The sequence below is a fragment of the Notothenia coriiceps genome, unplaced genomic scaffold (assembly GCF_000735185.1).
Source record: "Notothenia coriiceps isolate Sejong01 unplaced genomic scaffold, NC01 NC01_scaffold00019001, whole genome shotgun sequence".
In the NCBI taxonomy this organism is placed as follows: Eukaryota; Metazoa; Chordata; class Actinopteri; order Perciformes; family Nototheniidae; genus Notothenia; species Notothenia coriiceps.
In genome coordinates this window covers 662,423-679,916 of record NW_011351702.1, presented here as the reverse complement: position 1 = coordinate 679,916, position 17,494 = coordinate 662,423, and the positions used below count along the sequence as shown (strand labels likewise).

Here is a 17,494-nt window from a genome sequence, read left to right as displayed (position 1 = left end):
ATTACCCAAATTGCATTAGTAATGCGTTACATTACTTCGTTACAGCAAAAAGTAATATATTACTGTAACTCCGTTACTTTTGTAACGCGTTACACCCAACACTGTTTATGACAAGTATTATCTGGTTCTCAAACCCGTGATAAATGTGGCAGTAGTAAGGTCATTTGTATACACATGAGGAAAATTGCATATTTGACTACAAATAAATGGATAAATGGGATCTATTGTCTGTTTTTGAGATGAATATAATTCATGTGAAGCACCAAATCCAAGTCAGCAAGGAGATGTTTTGACTTGAATGTACTTAGAATAGTTTAACAAGCTGTTTCTCCATTTCCTGTCCATATTTATATAACTCCATGGCTCACATTGGAGGTGATAGAAAATCCTAGCGATAAAAATATCAACTTTTCCCTATTTGTCCCTACATACTTTGAATATGCTTCAACAAAAGTCTTAAGTTGTCCTTATTATTTATATAACTGCTGAGACAATTGCTTGATTCAATTGCTTATCTTCTTGACCTAACTGTCATTGCTTTTAAATTAATATGTTTCAATTAAATTATTTTATATATATTAATATGTTTTCTTCCTTAAAGGTAGGGTAGGTAAGAATGGAGAAACCAGCTCAAGTGCGCTAGAATTTGAAAGTACGCAGCCAAAGAAAATCTGTCCCTTCCTTCAGACTTCCTTACAGAGCCCCTCCTCCAACACACACGAACACGCATGACCAATGAGGGCACGAGATAAGTTTGTGCACGACATGGAAAGCAGGCAGGCAGGTTGGCCATCCAGTTATTTTAGCCGGCCCGGCTTTTTACAGCGCCACGGCTTCCACAGATGACATTTTTTTATGGATTTATTGTCAAAGCATTTCATATATTCATTGCCATCGGGATGTTAAGAGCATTCCATGTTTCTGAAGTGAATTACCTACCTCACCTTCCTTAATTGCTAAATGACTATTGACTTTATACATTTTATTTACTTCAGCACCAATTAAAGCGTGTTCCCCCTATGTGTTTTCTAAAGGTTTGAAGTAGATAGAAATAAGAAGAAAGAAATAAAGATGTTTAAATAGCAGATAATGGTTTTCTCCCTGTTGGATTTGTTAAAGAAAGGGTCAGCAGTGAGGAGGAAGATGGCAGGGTAATGCCTACACATATACCGAGGTGTGCATTTACTCAAATACTTTACTTAAATACAAAGTTGAGGTACTTCTACTTCACTTGAGTATTTTCCTGTCATTTTCCATTCTCCTATTGAAAGCTAGTTACTTATCCTTTGTCGTAATTATTTAGCAAATATGTTTATAATTGTTTAGACGTGTAAAAACATCCATATTTTAAGCTTCACAAATTAAGGAATTAACTGCCTTTCATTTGAAATATATTACTGTAGTCATTTATACAAAATAGTACAAATATGAATAATTATTACAATATAAAAACAGGCTGACCTCGACTAGCTACAAATGAAATTTAAAATCCCAAATATTTACAAATATGACACTCCCAGGAGCCAATCTTTTGCATTTAGCACTTTTTAAACTTGAACTTATACTCAACAAATTGTACTTACTATACAAAACTAAAATTGTACTTGCAATGGAGTATTTTTACAACTTTGTATAAGTGTTTTAATTAAATAAAGAATCTAATTATTTATTCCACCTATGTGTATACCTAAAATAAGTCATACTTTATTAAAAGTATTAAATTAATCCTGTGTTTTTGATTCGTGAGAACTTGAGGATTGTGCATTCAGATTAAATGAGGTCAACTGTGGTGTGGGCCCACTGAACCTCTTTTAATGACAGTGCTCAGATAACTATCATAGTAGGAAGAAGGTCCGCCTCTTTGTCACTTTATAGCATGCCTAAAAGGCACTTAGGCAGTGACAAGCTGTCCATTCAAAAAGGACTAATTATGTAAAGTGCATTGTAGTAAAAAGAAAAACAGGGACACATCTTTTCATGGATCCAGAAACAGGAAGAGATTGATTTATCGTGTTTTAGTTCATCATCCGTGGGCCGGTAGACCAACTAAACCAATGGAAAACTGAGTAAATAAGCTTAAAAAGTATATTAAAATAACTAAAATAATTAAGAATCTTTAGTTGTGCATGATTCTGATTTGAGAGTGTGTGTGTTTGTGTGTGTGTGTCAAGTAACAAATGTGTGGTTTCAAGTTATTTATACTAAATATTTTACTATTTACTATATATATATATTATACTCTTTTTATTCAAGCAATTGTTCAATGTGTGAAAAATCTCGGCACACACATACCAATGAAACTACGGTATACACTCTTCAAAAATACATTTTCAATTCATATTTACATTAACAAACTAAAGTCAAACTAAATCATTTATATTAATGCAGTTCTCACATGATGACATGCATTTTCTTCATTTAGGTCTTCAGTAATGATGCTTCAACTCAGAAGATATTTTCCTTTCATTCTTTGCATTTTTCCCTCTGAGGGTGAATTTCTGCCAGTTCCTCTCACTCTAATCTTCTGTGACACGTCATTCACTACCCTGACGTCACCATGGTTAGACGCAATGATCTTTCTTGCAGCCAATCAGTCCTTAGATGCTGTTCTTTAAATATCACAGCAATTCTGTCAGACCTACTACTGTGCAGCCCACCATCTCGTCATCACCTCGAAGTGATTCAACTGAGATTCATTAACCATCTGCTGGCTTTACTCCACCACCGCCAGCAGCCTTTCCACTCCTGGTATCCTGATGTATCTCTCATCATATAGGCCTATGATTAATGAAGAAACCAGGCATCGATCGAGTCCAAACAGCAAAACTGTTCTCTGTTGCTAACACTAATAAACACTGATAATTAAATACTGTTACATCCCAAACGGATCGCTCTGTTTGAAAATGTATTCAATGTACACATCAATTGTGTTATCGTGTTTTGCTGGATTGTACTCAAGATGTTGAGTAAATGATGACATAACTCTAATCCCAACAGCATGTATCTTTTATCAAAGCACTGTTCTCTTTAAGTATACATTTTGAGCAGCTCCATAAAAAGCCATTGTCTCTTCTATGAGTTACTGTTCACAATGAAAGATTTGATGGAGTAAGATGTTTTATATGTTTAATAGCTTTTCTTCTTTCCTAAAACGTACATATATTTGAAGAGGAGACCCTACTTGCAGAATATAACCTCTGAGACTTGGATGCTTAGCGAATGCAGCTTTTTTTTTTTCTGTGATACTGCTGCTGGTTTATAAAGCATTGAATGGCTTAGGCCCAAAATACATTTCTGACCTCCTGCTAAATTATGAACCATCCAGATCTCTCAGGTCTTCAGGGACTGGTCAGCTTTCTGTCCCCAGAGTCAGAACTAAACATGGAGAATCAGCGTTCAGTTATTAGAATCCAAATATCTGGAACAAACTCCCAGAAACCTGCAGGTCCGCTGCAACTCTGACTACTTTTAAATCCAGGCTGAAGACTTTTCTTTTTGTCGCTGCTTTTAATTGAACTATTCATATTTTAAACTGCACTGCAACTTTTATTCATGCATTTTTTCTTTTAATGTTTATTTTATTATCTTTGCTTTTTAAATGCCATTTTCTTAATGTCTTTCATTTTTGTAAAGCACTTTGAATGACCTTGTGTTAAAAGGTGCTACATAAACTTGCCTTGCCTTGCCTAAGAATAAAATGACAACAAAATTGAAACATCTTAAATCTTGAACTTGTTCTCAAGCATTTAACATATTCATTTCCTTGTGTTGAGTATAGGTACAAAGCCTGGTTTCAGACCTTTGAATTTCTGCTCCCATCTTTTATTTGTTAAGCGAAACAAATATAAATTCAGTCTTATAGTCAGTAATTTAGATACTAACAAATCAACAACAGATCAGAACTCGTCGTGTTCTGATCTGTAGTATTAACCTTTATAGGCCTCCATTTGCAGATAAACCACATTTCCACTTTAACAAATCAAATTTGTCAGGAACAGTGGGTTTCCACTTCCCTCGCTTTAGCTCTGCATTTGATCACTTGCTTTCATGTGTGAACATTTTATATTTTCTCTAAAATGGCAATGACTACAGTGTGTGAATAGCCTAACAATGCCACATATTTTAAAAAAACATTCAAAGCTACAGATTACATTTACAAACTGTCTTTATCTTTAAAAAGTCCATCTCACAAATTTGTCTAGATTCAATCCAATCCAATAATTGCTGAGATGTTTCAGTCAGGACCAAAGTGGTTGAGTCACTGACTAACAGACTGTCATTGCCATCTATAGCCACTTCATTAGAGCGGCTAAAATACACTCTTAAAATAGAATCTAAAAAACATTTAAGCACACTCCCAAAGTGAACAGCCGCCCCGTATAGAAATAATAATAATGCGTAAATTCAATCACAAGAAGTAAAAAGCTACTATAAGGCAAACTATTATGGTTGCGTTACTCATGTAACTCCCATTTAGCTAATGGTGGACCAGTGTTAGCAACTGCCTTCTTTAACCTCTTAAGCCCGGCCCACGTAAAACACGACATGTAAAAGCTTCAACATTTTTAACATGACGGAAACTATTTGAGAATTTATTTTTTATATACCTTGAAAGTTTTTTTATATTTTGCTTCTCTTTGTTCTAATAATAATAATTATTATTGTTTGTTTTGTTTCTAACATGTTCAATAAATTGATAAATTAAAATATTTACTGCTGTATTATAGAAACAGAATGTCAGAATGTCGTGTTGCCATAGACCTTTTTTCAGGCATTCAAAAATTCCATTTTCTTTGAGGCCAGAGAACTGAAAGTGCTGAAATCCTTACTTTCTTCCAGGATTTAGGGCTCATTCCTGTAGCACTCTATACACGTTTTTGTTTTCCCGCCAAAAGTTTCATCATTTGATCATGTCTGCAAATATGAAGCTGGAGACAGGATTATGTAATGTTATCCTAGCTCACCAGTCAATACTAAAAAACAGTGTCTCAATGCAACAACATGTGCCCAAAAAGCTCACTAATTAACCATCTTTTTGGGATAATCCATTCAGTAATTTACGATACATTGGATAACGTTAATCTCCTGAAGCACCGAGCTAACTTGCTACTTGCTACACAAACATACATTGGCAGTGGTATCAATCTTCTCATGTAACTTCCGCTGAGAAGGACAAATTAGCACATTTCCCCAAAAATTATTTAGTTTCCTTTACCTTTGGTAACATTATATCCTACATGTCTATTTCACTAGCGAGTAAAGCTCACTGTCAAATACTTTTGAATGACGTGTCTGTGGGCGAAGATATAGGAATTCCCCTTTTATAAAATGACTGTTTGGATTTCTGTTGACTCTCCATCTTTTCACCTTTACTAAAAATGTGTTCGTGGTGATGCAGAAGAAAGACAGTCAATACAATCTCTATAAGGCTCACTTAAGGAAACATAAAGGAAACACGATGGGGTCAGTCTTGTATCAACTGAAAGTGGAAACAATGATTAGATCCTTCATGACACCGTGGTGCATGGTTCACAACACATTTCACTTTAGGGACAATTCACTGTATGGTTGGATTCGAAAACACAATACCATTTGTATTGGTTGTTGTTCCAAGTTGAAGAGAGTGCCTGTCAAGAGCTGCACTAAAATGAGTTGGTATCTTAGAATCTGTGGTGTGATGCTGGGAATGTCAGTCGTTTTCTTTGTGGTTGCACATTATTTGTTTGGCCAGTAGAGGGTGCTTGTGTTTCACAATTAAATACTGAGATATTGAAATGATTAGTCTGTCGGAAATATGGATAGGAGATACAAGCTTTGAGAGCACGTTATGAAGCAACTGTAGTAATGGAGTTTTAAAGAGATAAACACCTGCAAAGGAGGAGAAATGAAAATAGATGTTGGCTGAAAATCCTAAAACATACACATGCTATTATGTGAGCACTGACAGTGAAACAAATAACACTATCCCAAAGGGACCTCTTACTTGAGTCACTGAAACTAACAGAAATCACATGCCTCTCTCGTGTCTGTTGTGCCACATCATGTGCTCACTGCACTCAAAGTCTAAACTTTACAGTGTAAATATAGCAGTAAGAAAGACATTATTTAATCAAGAATGAATTAAATAGCGCATTTTGTGTCACTACTAAGAAAACTAGTGTCCTATTAAGGAATGTACCAATACTGACATACGTGAATGGGTAGATCTTATCTTGATTGACCATGACAGAACTTCATACCAAGCATTATATGAGTGGATTAATCATTCTGTTAAAACAGCTTGAAACAGATCAACAAGCCTCAGGGAGTTTCGATCTAACCCTGTCAAATGGTTTTATCTAATACAATCATACCATCACACCCATGTACAAATACATTGGCTTTATGTGAATGCAACCAAGAGTTTTGAGTGTTCAAAAAGCCACCTGTGGGTTTCATAAGTCAGGGTAAACGTTTGAAAAGGAAAAACAGTTCAATGGGCCTGCTGGTCAGTTTCAATGATGATGGGAATACTTTGTTGCTCGGTTGGGTTTCATTGTGTGTGTTTTTTCTTGAATGAAACCGATTATGACTCAAGTTTCATTTCAATAACCATTTAGAGTTCAGCTAAAGTCAGAAGTGGAAGACAATGAAGCAGAAAGAAGTGGCTCTTTGCAACAGCAGCTCCCACTGAAAGTTGGGGGCGAGAAGAGAGGAACATAACTAATTTCACTCACTGCTACATTCATTTCAATGTGTAGATTTAGCTGTTATCAGCTCAAATCTTTTGAGCCGATAAACAACACATTTGGAGAATTACATGTAAACATTTAAAACACTAAGTGTTTTTTAAACATGTTGCGTCCCTCCTCGTAGAGCGATATACATGAAGGCAAATAAATGAAAACAAACTCTTCTAAATGAATGAGATCGGGTTTGGAAAATATTTCTTTGATAGGAGTACCAGTGAAAGAATGTACTGTTGGTCCCCCAGTCATCATCTCCCACTCTGTTTCTTCTGTGAATCTATAAAAGTGTGTACTTTGACTTAGAGCAGTGGTTCCCAACCTGGGGGGCGCGCCCCCCTTGGGGGGGAGCCAAAGATCGCAAGGGGGCGCCAGGCCTCAGATGATTTGAGGCCAAATATCATATTTAGACTTTTTTTCTTTTACATATAATTGTAACGCAATACATGATTATCACTAGAAGCCTTGTCTCTACATTACAATAAAATATAAAAAATAATTGATTGATTAATTTTAATAAAAATTCAAGTTAGCTATTAAAGGCATAAAAAGACAGAAATGTATAATTCTTTCTTTAATAGAAATGTTTCTTCTGCCCGTTAGGAACCCCTGACTTAGATAAGATTAAAGCATTTCTGTTTTGTGTCTGGAGCCCTTAAAGGTAGGATAGGTAATTTTGGAGAAACCAGCTCGAGTAAGCTAGAATTTGAAACTACCCAGCCGAAAAAAATCTTCCCCTTCCTTACAGAGCCCCTTCTCCAACATAATCGAACATGCACATGACCAATGAGGGCACGAGATAAGTTTGTGCACAGATGGAAGGCTGACAGGCAGGTAGGCCATCCAGTTATTTTAGCCGGGCCGGCTAAAATAATTGGTCGTGCTTTTTACAGTACTACGGCTTCCACAGATAACATTTTGTAATGTATATTACATTACATGTTATTTTGTTAGACGCTTTTATCCAAAGAGACTTACATACTCAATGCTGTGGACAATCCCCACAGGAGCAATTTGGGGTGAAGCGTCTTGCCCAGGGACACAACGACATACTGACTGCAGTGGGGTTTGAACCTGTCTGATCCCAACACCAAGGCTCTATCCACTGCGCCACACGCCTCCATGTATGTAATAATGTATTTATTGTCAAAGCATTTCATGTATTCATTGCTATCGGGATGTTAAGAGCATTCCATGGAATATAACAAAAAGTGTTTCTGAAGTGAATTACCTACCCCACTTTTAATGATTCTGACTTTAAAACATTTATTTTTTAATATTCTGATGGGCTGAATTTGAGCCCATCAATTTTTTAATCTGAATTTGATTAAGGATTAATCTACAATGTTTTCCATTTAGCCTGAAATATAAGAAAATAGTGAAAAATGTCAATCCTTCTTTCTAAAAAGTCTAAAGTGATGTCTTGAATACATGTCATGTTGCATCAGTACAAAACCCAAAGATGTTCACTTGAATATGACAAGAAACTGGGAAAGGCAGGAAATCAATCGATTTAAGAGTTTTTAAATGGATATATTCTGCCATTTTTGGATGAAGAATGACTGACAGTTATTACAACCATGTTGCAAATTGATGTACGTGTGAAAATGAAACCTACTCACTTGCCCGTAATTCAAACATTGAGAGGTAATGAGTATTATGTATTCGCTAGACTTTTACGAATGACGCCTCATTGTCGCACCTCAATGAGTATTCCATGGTATTCACAGCTTCCATGGTAAAACATTTACTTCTAACTTTAAGGACCAACATTTTCTTTTACTTTTACTCTGTAGCTTTCATTTCATAATTCATTATTGATTAATTTTAAACAATTTTTGTAAAAAGGTTCAATTGCAATTCCCTCTAACTAGTTGTGTTTTGATATATTTAAAAGGTCCCATGTCATGCTTTTCTGGTTATTACCCGTCCCCTTGTGTGTTATGCATGTAAACGGTCTGCAGAGTCAAAAACCCTCAAAGTACACCCTGTCTATGCTGCCCCAGAACGCCTCGCTGGAGATTTTTCTTTTTCCATTTGTTTCTTCCGGGAACCGCATGACGTCATTTGGTTCCCGGAACCAAAATGGACCAATCGGCAGAGCTCCTCACACACCAGGACCTTTAGCGTAATTGTTCAACTAACAGGGAGTCCCATTGACTTGCATAGAGCTCCCTGGTTGGTAATAGACGAGTTGGGATTGCAGAGAAATGCTCTCCGCAGACCCATTCTCACAGCGTTTATAAACCTTTTTCTTACTCAATATCAAGCCACACTTATTGTTTTTACTTCGGCTGTGAGTGTTTGTGTGTGCTCAGGATGAGTTTTGCGCTGTCCCGCTGTATCGCCGACCCGGAAACCAGATCATTGAGCAGCGAGCCTCGCAACGTCCCGACCAATCAGAGCACACTGGGCTCACAGGGATGGGTCGTGGGGGCGGAGCTCCAACAAGCCGTTTAGGACAGAGAGTGAATACCGGTGAATACACATACTTTACAGAGATGCTGTATGAGAGACAAATGTGAGTTTGGAAAATTGCATAATATAAATCTATTTTAGTAGACCTCAACAATGGAATTATGATCAGTAGAAATGGCCATGACGTGGGACCTTTAATATACTTGAAAAAAGAAGGCATGCTGCTCTATGGAATAGCTTTCATCACAGTCCCAAGTGGAAGGTTAACTAAACAAACAGACGTGGGGCAACTGAGACCGGGTTATCATTGAAGGCAACTCCAGCGCTACAGACTGTGTGTGACGTCCAGCCTTGTGCTTATGGGTCCTTGGAGTGTCGAACAGAAATTGAAATTAAACTATGATTCAAACCCCAAACCCACTCTTCCAATGACTAGTAATTTCATACTGATCACGTTCTTTAAACATACTGTAAATGTTCATATTTTAAAAAGGTCAAACTTTGCATTCTTTTGTTGGATGGATTTTAAGGAAATCTGTTATCAAGGACGTGGAAATGTTGTAAACTATTGACCAGGATGGAGAAAACTACTTTTTGACTTAAACTACTACCTGCATTACAGTAAGACACCAAGACTTGCTACTTGACATTCTCCCTGAGGATGACTTTGAGGTGCCTCAGGAGCAATAAACACATTGTGTCTTCTTCAAAAAGCCATATCTTTAAGCTTGGGTCACTTTATCCATGATGTCAAGTGATGCAGGGATGAAATTGTGCAGCAACTCAAAAAACAGCACCATTCATCAGGCAACACCTGCCTTGAGGACTGCTCGTTGGATCCTGATCTCAAACCCATTGTGAACATGTGAGACAACCTGCAACCCAACAGCTGGAGACGGGACCTCTGCCTGCAGTGAGTCGAGCAGCTCTAGGACCTTCTCTGGAGATGTGGCAGCGCCCACAGCTCCACATTCAGAGGATCATTGAGGCGTCAAGCAGGAGTGAATGCAACAGGTGATCACCAAGATGGACTGCTGGACTTTTGTAAATGAATTTCTCATTTAAGTAGTCTTCCTATTATCATTTGTATTTCTATTATTGTAGTAGTAGTAGTAGTAGTAGTAGTAGTGTGTTGTGATTCATGTCCAAGTATTGATCCAAACGTACTAAAGTTCCAAAAAAAACTATAGTCCTTTGGCTATGGCCTTTTAAACCAATGTGTTATGCGTAAATCTCTGTATCAGTAAACTATACAAATGTATATACATTTTCTATTCAGACCTATTTGTAAGATAACTGTTGTAACTAGTGTTTATTTTTTCATAACTTTGTTTGGCTTTGTTTTTATTCTATTTCTATATAGTTGGAACTGTGTGAAATTACAATAAGAGCAACATAAAAATCGTCACGAGTCAAATTCCTTATATGTACACAGAGCTGGCAAATAAAGCTGATTCTGATATAGACCTTCGGTCCTCTTTATATTGAATACATTTGTTTGTGAAGTGTATTTGTAAGTGTAAGGTTTGATGGCTTTTGTTCAGTTTGTAAATTCCACAGTAGTGGGAGAAGGAAGAAGAAGCTGACCCCAGGTCAGCATTCAAAAGAAAAGCAAATGAATGTGTTTTAGAAGACAGATGTTGTTCCCTGCTGTTGGTATGAATATAAATGGATGCATATGCGAGTGTAAATGAAAAACGAATGGTTTCAGACTATAGCATAAATGTATTATATTATTTTCAAGCTATTAATGGAATCAAATCTGACTAAATAAAACCCACAAAGGGTTATTTAACCACTATACCCACACTCAATGACAGAGATGATGTCTTTCCCTAATCTCTAGCTTGCATGTGAATTCAACTGTTCTCTTTCTTCATTTGCAGGAGGGGCCAGGTTTTTCTCAGAGGCTCGGAGGAATGCAGCACAAGGCCGGCTGACACTTCCAAATCATCTTCATGGAAATGTGACACAATCTCCCATCTGCTGTTCGGTGAAGTCCAGGTGAAACTTCCTCCAAGCACCTGCACTGATGAATCCTCCAGTCCCCCCTGAGTCTTTGGAGGACTCAATTCATCATCATCATCATCCTCCTCCTCCTCCTCCTCCTCCTCCTCACCAGATGCCCAGTTCTTTTTCATTCAAAATCCTATCCCAGCTAATGTCAGTGTTTCTGTTTGTTTCTGAAATCAGTGTTTCTGTTTGCTGGTTGGTGTTGATGGATAAGGCACTGTAAGTTGTAATATGATGCAAACGTTTTCTCTGATCCGTGGAAAGTTGTTTGAGCATGACAGAGTGACAAGGAAAATTGTGAAATGCAACTTAGTTCCAATTGCAAAACAAAACAAAAGGGACCTCGCCTCAAAGAGGCATAGGACTAATAATCGGGAGAAATTGCTGGTGATTGAACATGGGGGTTTGAAAAACACGTCTGGAGACAGCCATTATATTTAGAGAAGTTAAGAAATTTTTTGTTCTGGAATTAATTTCTTACATATTGAGAAATAAATACACACTTAGAACTCTCTTAAGCATGCAGTCTGTAATAAAATGGAGAATGCAGATCCTAGTGCGCAAAGTTGTGTTGGATTACATTTAGAAAAAAACAACTAAATTATGAGTTTTTAATGTTGGAAGAAAAATCGATTAAAAGGGTTTTGAAGTGTCTACACATCTGAGATAGGACTTAAGGTTGTCTAACTTATTTAAATAATCAGATATTGAAGTTGTCAAAATTGATTTTAAGAGAATATAATGTGTGGCGTGATGGGGTTCAACATTTCAAACAATGAATAATGTTGTGTATGTGAGCATCTTCATGCATAAGACTGTGCTTTATGTGCACGGCAGGTTATAGTGATGAACACATCCAAAACCTTGAATCTAAATCATTCTTCAAACGGTCAAACACCAGCAGCTTATGTCACAGTGCGAGGCATGTTTCTGAAGTAATAGACTGTTGCCAAGTGTGTTGATGTGAAATGACTTCCTTTCCTTCCTTCCAGCTGGTTTGCATCATTCAGTGAAGGACTTCTGCAGCACATATTCTTCAGTGTGAACCTTTTGAGTTTGTTAGACCTTTGCAAAGTCCATCGGAATGAACATCGGAGCAGTGTTTCAATAAAATGATACCAAATTGTGGGAAACCACCCTGCCTACCCAGAACTCCCCGAAACACATTCGCTTTGTGTTGTAGTTACTAGTTAAACCAGTTATGAGACAGGTTTATGTGAATCCTTGAATCCTGACAAGTTGACATTGTTGAGACACATTTTGGGCATTTGGTGTCAAAAGAATAACTGTAAAAGTGAGCATACTTACCCCAATGCTGACCCCTGCTACTTATCAGTCATCACAGAGAGAAAGTGTGTGTGTGTGTGTGTGTGTGTGTGTGTGTGTGTGTGTGTGTGTGTGTGTGTGTGTGTGTGTGTGTGTGTGTGTGTGTGTGTGTGTATTTGTGTGTGTGTGTGTATGATCGTGTATGATTGTGTTACGTAGTGCTAGGATTCAAATAGGGAGGAAAATCTGAAACGCCAAAGAGGCCTTTTGTGCATGGTGTATAAACTGCTGTGTGATCTGAATGTGTATGAGTAGCGAACGGTACATACACGCTGTGTAAAACTTAGACGATGGTATGGAAGTGGTCTGAACTTCTGTGAGACTGGGGTCGCAGGCTAAGTGAGACACAGCCTCCTCCTGCCCTCCATCATCTTCCTTCACATCCTCCTCTTCACGTTCCTCAGCATTTACTTCTAATCTCTTTGACATCCGACCCAACCTCTGACCCTGTGAGGAACATATTGGCTTAGGTTAAAAAATAAAAAGGTAGTTCATACTATAACAAATATTTACATTAAATCAGACAGAAATTAGAAAACACTAAATAAGAAAAAAATGTGCTATACACCTTTAAAGTCTCTCAATTTCTCTGTGTCCATGTTATAAAGAACTTACCGTTGGGTTGGGTTTGGCAGTGGCAGCTTTTCTCTGAGGCCGTCCTCTGGGCTTGGGCACTTTAGGAACAGAAAGAGTCTTCATAGTGAAGGCGGCATGCTGCAGGATGCAGTCAGTGCCACAGTAAACAGAGTCTTGTAGGGCTTGTTTGGAGCATTCGGGTCCAATGCACAGAGGAAGAGAGCTGCCTGTCTCCATCTCAGCATCGGGCTCAAGCTTTGACATCATCACAGGAGCCTTCTCCTCCTTCTCCTTCTCCTTCTCCTGCTGCTGCTGCTGCTGCTGCTGCTGCTGCTGCTGCTGCTGCTCCTCCTCCTCAACCGCAGACAAAGTCTCCTGAAACCAGAGACTTGTGTGAGTAAGCAATGCAAAAACTCCCTTGGTTGTGTAGGTGTGAACACTGCATAAGGATAACGAGCAGGCCCGGTTCTACGGGGGTGCATAAGGGTGCATTGCACCCTCAGTTGAGTCGTTATGCACCCTCATTTGAAAAATTAAAAGTGAAAAAAAAAGAGGGAAAAATATTACATGTACAATAACAATAATAATAATAAGAATATAGTAAATTGTAATTGTGGTTAAATAACATTGTCTGCTGCATTTATTTGGTCAATTTAAACGGTAAGTAAGGTTATTATGTCAGGTGCGCGTGACCTGTGCCGCTGCGCGTTCGTCATCTGCAAGGTGCTTACACAGCAGTCAGTGATGGACATCAGAAAATGGTTTAAAACAACCAGGCCGCTTATCGCCAGCAGTAACACTGCATCTACTGCAGATAATAACAGTTCAGATCATGGGGACATTATGTTACCCGCGGCCACTGTCGTGGACACTAACGCCCGACTTGCCGGCTTTGCTTCGTTGCCCCAAACACCGCCACCCCTCAGCGACCCGCAAGTGCCAGAGGACCTCGGCAAAACAGAGCCTGCACAGGTATATTTAAAAAAGTACCCAACTCGCCTGTACAGTGGGGTAAGGCGCTCATTTTGCAGCTCATGGTTTCAAAACAGAGATTGGCTGGAATATTCATGTAAAAAAGATGCCATCTTTTGCTATGCATGTAGACATTTCGGTTCAAGTAAGTCAGATGCCTTCACCACAACTGGCTACTACAACTGGCGCCATGCTCTTGTACGTGATAAGGGACTGGGAAGGCATGAATCAAACAAAGAGCACATAGATCCATAGATCTCTTAATGTTGCTCTCAAAGTGCACCAGATTGATGCTTTTAACTTCAATATTAAAAAAAAAATGTCCCGGGTGAGCATGCCCCCGGACCCCCCTAGAGGAGGTGAGGACCCCCCTAGAGAGTGTTAGGTCCACTCAACACTTGTAAAAATAGCACTTTACCACTGCACCCTCTCTAATCTCAGATGCACCCTGAGTCATTTTGTTCTGGAACCGGGCCTGATAACGAGCCATCTGGAGATCAATCACAATCCAAACCAAATTCTAACCTTGAGATCTTTCTGCTCCTGGTGCTGCTCCTGTTCTTCACTGGGTGGACTTAGCGTCAAGCATTCGGGAAAGCTAAGCTCAGGCTCTGGCTGAGGCTCTGGTTGGAGTTGGATCTGCTTCCTTGTAGTACAAGGGGGGCACACGTACTCTTGCCCTTTCTTCTCCATCTTACGACCCTGTGTTGCACTGATACCAACACAGTCGCCATGAAACCAATCCTGGCAAATGTCACAGCAGATCATGAACCTAGAAGAAAACAGCAGAGATCAGGAAGTGAAACCGACAGATGGTTGAGGTATGCAAACCCCCAATGCCCCAGAGATATTGTTACCAGAATATACCTTTTATCTTGCTTCTGCCGACAGATGCAGTACAGAGCATTGGAATCAGAGCCGTCTGTATCTAATATTCGTGGAAACTCTTCTACGTCAGTATATTCTTTCTTCTCCTCCATCTCCTCCTCTTCTGGGGCATCAGCGTACTGGCCAGAAGTCATATCAGTAATGTGGTCTAAATCAGTGTCTATGATTATGTAGTCTGAGCTAGATTGCTGAGTGGGACTCAGAGTGATGTCAGAGTTAGCAGGGGATATCACTATTTCAGCAGGATCTTGTGGATCATTTTCTTTGTCTTCGTCTTGAAATTGCTGCAGCATCTGATCAGCGGGGTTAACTACCACCAGCTCATTGTGGTTGTCCTCTTCATCAATAATCCTTGATTGAAGCGCCACTGCCTTGCTTCTCCCTCTGCCCCGTCCTCTGCCTCTTCCCCTACCTCTTCCTCTGCCTCTCCCCCTTCCTCTGGCCTTTCCTCTTCCACCTCTCCCCCCTCTACCTCTTGTGTCTCCCTGTCTGCCTTTTGAAGCTATCTGCTCCTTCATCTGCATCAGAGACATATCATCACTGTCCTCTTCCTGACTAGATATCAGAACAACGTCATCATTTTCTCCTCCTGCCACATTGTCAGGTGCAACAGGCTGCGAGATTTCCATCTCATCAGCAGATTCATTATCATCAGGCACCTCCGTTTCTTCTATGAGTTGGGGTGGCGAGGCTTCAAGGGAGTCAGTGACTTCCAAAATGTCAGGGATTGCCAGTGTGTCTGACATGTCCAGTGCCAAACCCTCACCTCCACCAAGCAGTGAGAAAGCAGTGTGGAAGGCAGACCCGCAATCTTGCCACGAGCTGGGGTCAAGGCTCCCTCCTGCTGAGGCTGCGGAGGCGGGCTTGCTCTCCTCTGATACTGGTGACGATGGGGCAGACCACTCGAGATCATCTATTACACTCCTGGTTCCACGGGAAACTCTCTGGGTTTCTGGAGAGGGCTGGGGTGTTGGGTTGGCTCTACGACCTCTGGCTCTGCGTACGGGTTGAGGATTGCTTGTTAGGTCTCCAACTTCATCCAAGAACTCTCTTTTGGCGATTGTTGTCCGTCTGAAGCCCCAGGACTTTTTAACCTGAGACATGGTTGGCCTAACACTCGAACCAGCCTCTTCTGGCTGTTCTTCTAAAGAAAGACAGAGACAAAAGGGGTTAACAGAGCTCAAAACGTTTTCATGTGTATCTTTAGCACCAGTCAGCCCATCTAAGAAACTCATCAAGTTTCATGCATATAGCACTTTAAAAAGCAAGCTTCAACCCAAAGTGCTTAACAAAAACAGATATGTAAATAGAAAAAAAGTATGTATTTTACCATCATTATAATCATTGATGATGTCATTATCTTCCATTGGATCCATATTGACATGTGTTGGTAGCTACGAAAAACAGGATAGAATTTGTTAGTACATATTAATCATTTTGAAAGTAAGATGGTGGATAAATGCAGAACAAATATGTACTTTACAATGAGGAAATGGCTGCCAAAGCCTAATTTTCACCAAATCATCCACATTAGTTTATGAGTAAATAGTAGGCTTTTCCTTTTAACCTTTTTTTCCATTTAACTGTACATTTTTATTTTATAATATTATCAACAACTAAAACAAATATGGTGAAATACAACAGCCATACATCAAAAAGGTTATAATGTTCCGTTTTTGCAATATGGTCTTAAATATGCTGTAGACTGCGTTGTTACTAGTAAATGTAAATCCTCAATTGAGCGATTACTAAATGCCTTATCCAGCTAAGTTATTTACAAATAATGTTTGTATGTATTGAAAACTATTTCACGGTTGGCAGGTGTGTTAGGACATTGGGATTGTACCCATAATATGTCTGGTGCAAATACAGTGCTGCTGTGCATTTTTGCAAAGGCTCAACAGGAGTGATAATTATGCGTGCACTCCATAGGGTCCAAGTGAATGTACTGTTAGAAACGAAACAACCACCCTTACTAGTCACTACTAGATCTCAGGCAGCTGTGGAAGTGTATACATGAAACGTCCTTCTTGTGCAACGGTGCAAACACTCCGGAGTTACTTCTTAGAGATAGCAGTTGTCCTGACATTGTTCTCTTGCCCCTCATTTAGCTAGCTAGAAGCTAGCTCCTACACTGTGAGTTATGACACGCTACGGAGATAAGTGTCTCCAACGCTGCCCACACAAGAGTAGCATGTTGTACGAAAGTAAATGAACACCGCCACTAAAACTGAATTCGTACCTTGCATATGAACGTTTTGTTTCCAGTTATTATTGGATTCGCTCAGCTAGCCAGCTAGCTAGCACAGCCTTCCATTTTCTCTGCCTTCTTGTTTCGTAATCTCGCGAGAACTACTCACGGGCGTAAAGCCCCGTGGTTTCCTGTTAAACTTGTCTCAAAAGTTTAAATCCCACCAGTTAGATTATTTATATTACATTACATTACATTTAGCTGACACTTTTATCCAAAGCGATTTACAATAAGTGCATTCGACCAATAAGATACAAACTTGAAGAAAACAGAATCATATAAGTACATCAGGTTTCATGGAGCCAAAACATTTCAAGTGCTACTC

The 17,494-nt window shown here is 39.2% G+C and overlaps 1 protein-coding gene across 1 annotated transcript in view; it reads right to left on the bottom strand.

The window, feature by feature from the left end:
* Nucleotides 1-17,240, bottom strand: part of LOC104951722 (uncharacterized) — a 50,193-nt gene extending 32,953 nt beyond the window's left edge. Inside the window, exons 1-6 of the mRNA XM_010778453.1 lie at nucleotides 17,161-17,240; nucleotides 16,249-16,312; nucleotides 14,898-16,062; nucleotides 14,556-14,802; nucleotides 13,098-13,433; nucleotides 12,752-12,929 (exon numbers count right to left, since the gene is read on the bottom strand). Coding sequence (XP_010776755.1) covers nucleotides 12,752-12,929; nucleotides 13,098-13,433; nucleotides 14,556-14,802; nucleotides 14,898-16,062; nucleotides 16,249-16,294 — 1,972 coding nt within the window. The 5' untranslated portion in view covers nucleotides 16,295-16,312; nucleotides 17,161-17,240. The remainder of the gene's footprint in view (nucleotides 1-12,751; nucleotides 12,930-13,097; nucleotides 13,434-14,555; nucleotides 14,803-14,897; nucleotides 16,063-16,248; nucleotides 16,313-17,160) is intronic.
* Nucleotides 17,241-17,494: the final 254 nt, after the last annotated feature.